Source organism: Nannospalax galili, unplaced genomic scaffold (genome assembly GCF_000622305.1).
Source record: "Nannospalax galili isolate Female #2095 unplaced genomic scaffold, S.galili_v1.0 scaffold485, whole genome shotgun sequence".
Classification (NCBI taxonomy): Eukaryota; Metazoa; Chordata; class Mammalia; order Rodentia; family Spalacidae; genus Nannospalax; species Nannospalax galili.
This window is the reverse complement of record NW_008354534.1, coordinates 40,578-51,053: the sequence shown is the minus strand read 5'-3', so window position 1 is coordinate 51,053 and position 10,476 is coordinate 40,578. Positions and strand designations below refer to the sequence as shown.

The 10,476-nt window shown below is 50.8% G+C and overlaps 1 protein-coding gene across 1 annotated transcript in view; it reads right to left on the bottom strand.

The window, feature by feature from the left end:
- Positions 1-10,476, bottom strand: part of Dnah1 (dynein axonemal heavy chain 1) — a 62,295-nt gene that overhangs the window by 40,610 nt on the left and 11,209 nt on the right. Inside the window, exons 8-19 of the mRNA XM_008851852.2 lie at positions 8,926-9,083; positions 7,579-7,790; positions 6,698-6,996; positions 5,699-5,849; positions 4,651-4,844; positions 4,295-4,520; positions 3,620-3,739; positions 3,122-3,204; positions 1,981-2,122; positions 1,471-1,626; positions 896-1,094; positions 461-714 (exon numbers count right to left, since the gene is read on the bottom strand). Coding sequence (XP_008850074.1) covers positions 461-714; positions 896-1,094; positions 1,471-1,626; positions 1,981-2,122; positions 3,122-3,204; positions 3,620-3,739; positions 4,295-4,520; positions 4,651-4,844; positions 5,699-5,849; positions 6,698-6,996; positions 7,579-7,790; positions 8,926-9,083 — 2,194 coding nt within the window. The remainder of the gene's footprint in view (positions 1-460; positions 715-895; positions 1,095-1,470; positions 1,627-1,980; positions 2,123-3,121; positions 3,205-3,619; positions 3,740-4,294; positions 4,521-4,650; positions 4,845-5,698; positions 5,850-6,697; positions 6,997-7,578; positions 7,791-8,925; positions 9,084-10,476) is intronic.

The window sequence follows — 10,476 nt, the reverse complement described above, 5'->3', positions numbered from 1 at the left end:
CCTTCCTTCCTTCCTTCCTTCCTTCCTCCCTCCCTCCCTTCCTTCCTTCCTTCCTTCCTTCCTTCCTTCCTTCCTTCCTTCCCCCTCTCCCCTTTTTCTTTCTTTCTTTCTCTTTTATAGCAATGTGGGTGGATGAAGCCCAGGGCCTCAGGCATCTAGGCTAGTGACATTCCCAGTCCTTGTATTCATCTGTTTAAGTGATAGTGATACTATCAGCTCCTTCCTAGGGTCTCGAGACGGGAAACTGAGGACTAATAGTAATGGTGAGCACTGTGCCAAGCACTTCATTTGCATAATTAACTCAGTAGAATGCACTCCCTCCACCCTCATCATCGTGACCCCAGGGATGGAGCCATGATTGTCATCCTCCCAAATGACTGTCACTGCAAGAACTAGAGACCAGGCTGTCCAGCATGGCCTGGGTGGGGTGGGGCGGGCCTTCTGGAGACTGACTGCCCACCTGCTCAATTGTATACTCCTTGCCAGCCACCTCTGCCACCTTGCTGATGCTTTCAATATGATCCTGAAGGTTCATCTTGAGGCAGCGGGCAAAAGTCAGATTGGCCTTGGGCCTGATGTTGATGTTGATCTCATTGGACAGTACCTCCCAGTGCCGGTTCCGCATGCCAGGGTTACGAAGCCCTTGGATCAGTGGTATGTATGGCTTGAACTCCTCGATGCGGGCTCGGATGTCCAGGGCCACATCCTGGCAGGCTGTAGGGTAGGCAGAAGGGCATGAAAGGCAGTCGATCCAGGGAGGGAAGGGAGGATAGGCTGGGTCCCAGGAACGGATGGGTCTGCTGACATGCTATCTGACCAGCACTGGGTGGAGAAGCACACACCCTGCTGAGCCATGACCTCTGTGTGGGCTCCACTGGCAAATACTCTCAGCTACCTGGGATGTCCTTGAACTGCTTCACGCACTTGTGCATTGTCTTGAAGGACTCGACCACATTCTTCTCCAGTTGCTCAGCATCAATGGCTGACAGGGGGTCGTTCATCCAGCTCTCAGACCAGCGCAGCCAGTCTGAGGCTGTGGTCCAGAGGTCCAGGTAGGGCTGGAATTCCTTCACCATTCTTGAGAGCTTGTCGTACTGCAGGAGCAAAGGGTAGGGGTGGGGTTCTGGGTTTTCTCCATGCTATCTCTACTTTGGCCCCTCTCCTTCCTTGTTCCTGACAACTATTCCTGCTCCTGACCCCATGGATTCAGTCCTGGCTTCCCCTCTTCCTGACCAACCAAGCTACTGGGTGCTGAGCTTTTAAGTAAGGTCTGGGCTGACCATCAGAAGCCTCCTGCTTGGTGCTACTGGCTCCTCTGTCCTGAGAACTGAGGAAGGTTATGTCCACCCTCTAGCCAGCTCAGCTCCACCCCCAGTATGCCCAAGCCTTCCCATACAGCAGTTGGGTTCGGCTGTAGCCACAGATCTAAGCTGCTTCCTCAAGCGCTGGAAAGGAGAGGAAGGTGCTTACATTGGTGACAGGCAAGCCAAAGATTCGCTCGCGGTTGTTGTAGAGTGCCGCCAGCTGCTGGCAATCCTTCAGCTGCTTCTTGACCCGCCGGACCTCGTTGGCAATCTCGTGTGCTCGTGAAATCTCCACGTGGGTAGAGAAGCCAGCTACTACCAGCTGTGGGCCAAGGAGCAAAGGTCAGATGTGCTCAAGCCCCATGATGCCCGTGCATCCCACATACCAGCTCTAGGGGAACTTTGTTCAGGAGTTTTCCAGGGTTGGGGAACAGACCGAGAGCCCTGAACACTAGGCTCTACTATTTTTAAGTTTTCTGGAATGTTCTGTTCAGGCATCTCTTTGGCCTGTTAGTTCATTCTTTTAGCCATTTTTTTTTCATTCATCAGTCCACACTCATCTATCATACACTGATGCGGCACCTCCTAAATGTAAGACATAGGTCCAGGCAAGGAGCATTGTCTGTATGTGTGTAGTGGAGAGCAGGTCCTAGCAGCGCCCTCAGCCAAACCCCACCTGCAGCCCTTCCAGCTTCTCTTGGAAGTTGTTTTGGTCCATGAGCTGGATTTTGTGGAACTTCTCCTCATCCTCAGTATGCTGCTGCTGCACATTCTCTATCTGCCCAAGGATCTTAGAGGGCCAGTTGCTGGCAGCCCATCTGGTGAGAAGAGGGATGGGAATTGGGGGAAACGCCACAACTGAATGATGGGATAGAAAGGACAGGCAGAGACATCCTACCAGGCACTGAGGCCTGATACCCAGGCAGCTGGGGGATGTGCAGGGTAGGGGTGGGGATGGGAGGAAAGAATCCAGGTAGCTGGACCTAGCTGAGACTGGGCAACTGGGAAGTCCAAGTAAGTTAGGAGGTAGCTAATGCCACCTGTGGGGAGACAACCCCTGCCCTGACTTCAGGGGACTGTGATCAGCATCCAGTGAGATGCAGCTCTAATGTGTCTATGAAATGTCAAGGGCAAAGGGGGAAATGAGAGAAATGTGGTGTCAAGTTTCATTTGAAACCCCAAGAACCTCAGATGAGGCAAAGCAAATCTCTAAGCCTCATGCCATCTGTGACCAACCAGAGCCATCAGGCCAGCTTCCCTAACATCAGACCAACTCTCTCTGCTAATTGACACAGGGTATCAGTGTGTTTTAAAGTTTCCACCTGCAGCTGGCTTAGGGACGCTAACCCAAGGAAGGTGCCTTCTGCATATGATACCTTATCAGGCTGGTATGTTGGGGATGGTGGACATCACCCTGATGGTCCTAATATCCCCATCTAAGAAGCAGTACTGGGTGAGGGGTTTCTAGTGGCCCAAAGGCTGCCCACCAGGCTAACTTAACTTTCTCTAACTGCTCCTTAACCACTCTGTGTCTAGGGGACGTGTGCATGTTAGGGTATTGATAGGACAGAAACAGGAGCTGTAGACTAAGAAAATTTACTTCCACATGATTTCTTTCTGCCCACAGGCCACTTGACCCTGCCTGGTCCTAGGCCCTGTGTGGAGCCATGACTTATGGCACCTTGGCAGAACATTTCTGGTGTGATTTCATAGCTGTGAAGGCTGGGACATTTGATAGGCCCTACAGCTCAGTGTTTCCTGCCCCATCTCTTGCTGCCCACCCAATGTCCAGTATAGGGAACAATGCTCCCACTCACTTATCATTGAAGTCATCTGAGTTGAGATTGTAAAGGAATTCGTCCATGACCTCATAGTCGCACATGACCTTCATGATCTGCTCCTGCAGGGGCAGGCAGTGATGAGCCGTGCTAGGGAGGGGTTACGGGGACAGGGCTCTCCGAAGCGGCTGGGCGCTTGGGAGAGGGTGCTTTTTTCCAGAGGGGAAGCTTCAGCAGATTATGAGGCTAGGCCCAGGGCTCCAGAGACCATGGTCACCATACTTCTGGTTCCAATTCTCTGACCCATGCCTTCAGCCCTCCTGACCTCATAGACAGCACAGCTCCAAACTGCTGCTGCAGCCATAACCCTCAGCACCAACTGGTCCCTGGTTGCTTGCTTTACCTCGCTCTATGACTCTGATCTCCCAGGTCCTGCCTGCCCCAGCTCCAAGTCTCTGGACAATAGTCTGTGTCTCCTGGCCCTGGGTCTGTCATATGCCATCCAACTTCTGGCTCTACCAAACTCCGGACACTCACCTCTAGCACCACCAGCTTCTCGGGGATGCCCTTCATCCAGTCTCGCAGTTCAGCGAGCTCCTCAATGCTGTTGGGCTTCTCATAGATCTTTCGGCTGATGCTGCGGAACTCTTCACAGATCTGGGGGTTGTGGATGGAGGGCGGTGGGGAGGGCTATGTACCTTGCCTTCCTTGGGGCCTGTTTCTCCTTCAAGGTCCCAGGGCCTCCCAACAGGCAACCGTTCCATCATGTCAACACCCCCTGCCATGCTTTTTTAAGAGTGAGGCTACCAGTACTCTCCCCGGGTTGCTGAGGTCTCTTGGGGGCTAGGGTGTCACTCAGTGTGCTCTGCTCTCTTAGCCTCTTCTGGGCCCACCATCACACCCAAGCTTTCTGAGATCTGCATTTTGCATGCCCTCAGTTCTATGGAACAGTCCAGCTTAGCTATCCCTCATGAGGGCTTCCTAGGTCTCTCTAAGTCTACAGATGGAGGTACCAACATTCTATTACTATATGGAGAAGCTCCCTGCTTGCAGACAGGGATTGAGGCAGGGTGACTTCCAGATCCTTTCATTGGCCCAGGCACCTAAAGACACTCTAGATGACCTTGCCCAGGGCATCTTGCCAGTGGGCCATGTGTCCAAAACTGCTTCGGTGTTGCTGTGGTCACTGGGACCAGGTGGGTAGATGCTTACACTGTCCACCTCCTTGTGTAGGTTCTTGGCCAGGATGTCCAGCATGGAAGTGGCCAGGTCTTTGTGCTTTTTGGACAGGCTCTGCTTGATGTTGTCAATGTTGATGTAGAATGGCCCAATAATGATGCCGCTGGGCAGGGAGTTGTCCAGGATCTCTTTCTCCTTCAGGTGGGTAACTACCACCTCACGTACCTCCTCTGCTGACGGGCACTGATTCTGGTAGGCCCTGAGGACAGTGTGTTCAAGGAGCAGAGGGTGGTAAGTGGGGTGGGAACGGGTGCATGTATAGACACGTTCAGGCTACACACACAAGCGCACACACACGTACACATGCACAAACATGGGCGCATACATACTTGAGGAAGGTGCTGATGTCGTTGTTGTTCAGCTCCAAGTACTTTCTGTACTCATTAGCATAGGCCTGCAGTGGGATCATGGCCTTGCGCATGGCATTGGTGATGCTAGCTCGTAGTTCTTCCACCAGTGGCTCATGAAGCCCCACTGACTCCAGCAGGGGGTCACCGCTGATAAAAATGTCCTCCATCACCAGCTTTGAGGGAAGGGAGGAAAGTGGCAGAGCTGAATGAGCCGTAGAGTGGGTGGGCAGAAAGGTTGGAGATGAGGGGCGTCCTCCCAAAGAGCAGAGCAAGTGTGTGTGTGTGTGTGTGTGTGTGTGTGTGTGTGTGTGTGTGTTCTAGAGACTGAATGGGGAGCAATGTGGGCAAGCACAGCTAATATGGCATGGGTGTGGGGGAAGGGCTTACCATGACATGTCTTAGAAATGACTACGGAATAACACAACTGCAGAAGCTACTGTGAGGGACCACGTCCTACCTGCTGGACCTGACTCAGCCCAATGCCAAGGAAAAATGTAGATGGGACAACCAGACTGCTGATGGCTCTGACTGACTAGCAGGAGAGACAGGAAGGGATGTGAGTTGTATCGGCTCTTAGGTCTGAGGAGTGGACTGTGTTCAGTGGTGGTAACTTGCAGAGACCTTGGACACTAGTGTGTGTATGTCTACCTGTGTCTACACTTGAGATGGGGAAAGGGTTCAGGAGCTTGAGGGGATGAAGTGGGTAGGATATGGGACAGCTGTAGCTGTGGCAGGATTAGTCTAGCAAGTTCAAGATTCAAACTGACATCCTGACACTAAGCAGTTCTATGAGCTAGGCTAATGGTTTAAGTTCTCCAGGTCTACAAGGCAGCAGTGGTAATAGCTGGCAATTCAGTTTATGGTGAGGATTAAAGGAGATATTCACAAATTTCAGGGCTATGCCCACTGCCTATCAGTGGGAGGCCTGTGATAAAGTTCAACTTCTTTGGTATTTTTGGCAGTGTTCTGTGGCTCTCAGAAGGCAGGGAAGCAGGTGCCCCAGCCCTGCTCAGCCTGCAGCACATACCTTCTCCAGCTGGGGCACTGTGTGGGTGGCCAGGATGCCCTTGTCGAAGAGATTGACTAGAGTCATCTCGAACTGCTCCAGAGGTGTACTGTAGTGTACTCCCGAGCCGTCCAGCACTAAGTCTACGATGAACAGGGGATTCTTCCGGGGTCTGTGGGACAACAACTGGGCTGACTGAGGATGCCCTGTCCTTCCTGACAGCATTGTGGCCTCAAACTTCTCCTCTTTCTTCCCAGACCACCCCCTGCCCCCGGCCATGTTCCCAGAGAGAAAGACTGGGGCCAGCCATAAAGATTCCTGTACTTGTGCCTTAGGCCCAGAGATCCTGGGAACACTACAGAGGGAGGACCAGCCCTGCCCAGCCTGCAGCACATACCTTCTCCAGCTGGGGCACTGCGTGGGTGGCCAGCTGGCTTCTAACTTACTGAAAACAGATCAAGCCCTAATCATGACCCCAGGAGGCCCTTGGCCATCTAAACTGTTTCCTCTGACCTCTTCTTGTTTCCTCCTGACCACACCTACTGCCCTTGCACACTTGAGCCATACCTGCCGGCCTGTTCTTCCTCAGCTGTACTGTTCTTGCTACCCTTGGTGCTTCTCCTCCATTTGGTCCCTCCAGATGCCTCTAGTGTCCTCAGTTCTCAGATGCTACCTCTTACCTCACCCTACAGCAAAGGTCCACCCCAGAGTCTATCACAGTCCCTTTCAAAATCGGCAATGGCAGTGTCTCATTAATGGCTTGCTGTGCCTGACACCCTATGACAGCAGGCACTGTAACTCAAGGTCATGTCAAGGGTTCAGTATTATTGAGTAATGCAAAGAGTGACTGAGTAAATGAGGCCACCAGAATGCAAACAGAGCTGGAGGGGACACTTCTGAGTAACCTAGTGTCTCTCCCTAATGTCAAGGACCTAGTGTGTTGGGCACACTGGCCCTGGCTGCTCAACCCAGTCAGTGGAGGATGGCTAGAAGGAACTGTCTCTGACCAGCTGGGCCCACCTGTAGGGACTGTTCATGCAGCCTTCACCCCAGACCATGTCATCAGTGCAGTCGAGTACACTGCAACAGGCGTCACCGATGAACTGTGAGAAGCTGCTCAGCGAGTCCTGTACCAGGAACCGCAGTGTGTCCTGCAGCACGTACTTGATCAGCTCCATTAGCTTGCGCAGCTTTGACATGAGATACACCTCCCAGTTGGTCTCATAGAGGTTATACCAGCCCTTGCTCATGTCTCGTAGGCTGCTGCGCATGGCTACTTTCAGTGTGCTGACCCAGCTGTCCTTGAGGAACATCTGTACCTGGAGATGTGAAATATGTACCTGTATCTGTACCTGGAGATATGTCATCATGAAGCAATCCCAGGGACCCGCCATCCATAGCTACCATGCGACCATGGAGGGAACTCCCCCACAATATACTGCCAAGGTTTGCTGGCCAACACCCTCATGTGACAGCTGGGGTGTAGGACGACTCAGAGAGAGGCATGGAGTATGGGGTTCAGAAGCAGCTTTGAGAGAAATAGACACACAGAAGAGAAAGAGGCAGAGAAAAAACAAGAGCAAGACAGGCAGAGAGACACACAGAGAAATGAGAGAAAGACAGAATGGAGTGGAGAGAGGTTGCAGCCCAGCCCTCTTACCCCCTGGTATTCAGATATCAAGATGGGTGGGGTTCCTGCTTATCTCCCCTAAGACAACCGGGGCTGGTTGGAAGGACTGGAAAGGAAGCCCACCCTGATTCTCCATTGCCTTGCAAGATGAGCTTCACTCTTTCCCCAACCTTGCCTCACCCCATGCTCTAGTAGAGTCTTGAGGCCTGCCTGTGCCTGTTGGCTCTAAGGGTCTGGTGCCCCCATCCCCCAAACTCTGATGCCCAGGTACCTGGAAGATGGTCTGAGACTGGATCTGCTCAAATTCCTCTAGGCGGCTGTACTTGGAGAGGCTTGAGTGGAACAGCAACATGGAGGTCACCTTGTTACACTCTGCCCGCACCTTGCTCAGAGCTGTGATGACCTCTGGCCGAGTAAGCAGGGTCACAAAGGTGAAGTCTTCCTTTTGCTCCCGGAAGGGGTACTTAGGGATACTCACCAGCCCTACAAGAGAAAGGGCAAGAATCAGCAGCAGAGCCGTTTGGGACATACCAAGAGTTAGGACTCATGTACAGGGAGCTTGATGGAGGGACAAAACTGCTTCCTTCCCAAAAGAGACAGTATCATTCCCAGAACTCTTCCTTCTTACTCTGGCCTGATGGAGTAGTCCAAGGCCTATGGGTCTCTTGTTCTAGGGTTCCCTCCAGGCTCCCTTGTCACTGGCCCCTTTGCGAAGTAGTGGCACCTATGGACCCTCTTCCTGCCTTCTATTCAAGCTGCATGAAGCCTGGCTGGTCTGCAGCCTGTCTTGGGGTCCCAAGGAAGGAATAGTTGGGTACCAGAATGCCTGCCATCCACAACTTGTATCCTGGGCATAGCACACACTAGAAGCTGGGGTCAGGAAATATCCTTAGCATGGATTAAAGCAAGGAGCACTTTTGGGGTCCTGGAGTCCTGCTCTGAGACTTGGTCTGCCACATGTCTATGGGGCTGTAACAATGCCAGCTCTACTCTCCTTACTGGAGAAAGAAAGGCCTGGGTATCCCTGAGGCCTGACTATCAGGGTCCTGTGATACACTTCTGACCATGGCTTTCCTGATAAACATTTACCTTGTGGCAATGTCTGCATTACTGATTACTGGAACATATAACTCACACATGCACGCACACATTTTAAATTTTAATTTAAATCATTTTTGAGATAGGGTCACCCTGTAGCCCCTTGATATCACAGCGATTTGCCTGCCTCTGCCTCCCCAGTGCTAGGATGAAAGGCACACGCCACCGTGCCTGGCCATTTTATTTTTCTGAGACAGGGTCTCCCTGTAGTTCTAGCTTGCCTGGAACTCGCTATGTAGATCAAGCTAGCCTTGATCTCACAGAGATTCATCTGCTTTTCATTCCAAATCCGGGATTAAAGGCATGTTCCACACAATTAGATTTTATTTTTAAGAGCCCTTCTCTTGTTCCTCTGACCAGACTTCCCTGGGCAGGGCAAAAGAAGGGTACGCAGATCAGGGATGCGGTGAGCAAAGGGGAGTGTCAGGGTTATGAGGCCCAGAGAAGTAGGACAGACAATCCTAGAAGAGAGGCGGGAAGGAGCAAGCCACGTAGGCGGCCACGGCCCAAACACTCTCACCTTGACTGGGCACCCTTTCTTCTTCCTTTTTGGGCAGAGTCACATAGGAGAATGTGTCGGGCTTGGAAGAGACGATTTGGTCAAAGTTGATTTTGTTCATGCTACGCTCATAGTCCAGGCTCACTTCTCTGGCCAGGCTGCTGAAGTGCTCCAGGACCCTGCCCAGAGAGAGGGAAAACAGCAGTTTCCCTCCAGGACCCTGCCCAGAGAGAGGGAAACCAGCAGGTTCCCTCCAGGACCATGCCCAGAGAGAGGGAAACCAGTAGGTTCCCTGCTCTGGCAGGGGACCTGGGGACACATGGATAAACACTACTGTTGACACATCAAAAAGCAAATGAGGACAGAGCAGAGTAAAAGTGCAGTACAACATCTCACACAACAAAATATCCATAGCCAAGCACCCGGCCATAGGGAAAACCACCTCAAATCAGGAACAAAAGAAAGAAATGGAAAAACAGGAAGAAAAGAGATGTAATTGAATTCAGGGACAAAATGAAAGAGACAAAATTATTTTGGGGAGGAAGGCTAACTTACAAAATGTCCAGGAGGAAATAGAGTCAAATTAAAATGTAAGAAGGCAGGAATAGAGCCAAGAGGATGGACATGAAAAAAGAAAAAAGAAAGGTAAAAAGGGTCAGAACTGAATTACAGGCTGAGTTCCAGAAGAAGCAATGGATAGAGATGTGTAGACATAAACACATAATGGCATCTAAAGAGAAGCAGGACAATGGAACAGAATAACATTTAGAATTCTAATTTAAAGAGAGAGACTATGGGGAGGGGAGGGGGAGAAAAGGGAGGATAGTGGGGGGATATGCACAATATACACAACACATACCTATGAGAAAATATAAAAGATATAAAATAGGGGCTGGAGAGATGGCTCAGCGGTTAAGAGCCCTGGCTGTTCTTGTAGAAGACCCGGGTTCGATTCCCAGCATCCATATTTCAGCTACCAACTGTCTGTAGTTCTAGTTCTAGGGGATCTACCGCCCTCTTCTGACCTTCTCTGGCATTGCATGACATGGGTGCACTTACATACATGCAGGCAATACACTAATACACATAAAATGAAAATAAATAGGGGCTGGAGAGATGGCTCAGCAGTTAAGAGCACTGACTACTCTTGCAGAGGACCCAGGTTCGATTCCCATCACCTACATGGCAGCTAACAACTGTCCTAACTCCAGTTCCAGGGGATCTGAGACACTCTGATAAGATAGACAGATCCCCTAGCACAGATTATCAAAGAAAAGAAAGAGCAAATCAAAATCAATGAAATTAGAGATCATAAACTAAGTACCTATAATTATAAATAAAAGTACTTAATTTTATTGGTTGGCTATAGTCTACTATTATCTCTATTTTAATGAATTGACCACTTTCCTTACCTATCTGTCCTTATATGTCTCACTATGTATTTCTCACTGCCTGAAACTCACTAGGTAGTCATGTTTAGGCTGGAACTCACAGAGATCCATACACCTCTGCCTTTGATGTGATTGAGTTAAAGGAGTTTACTGGCAATTCTTTTTATAAATATATTTTCTA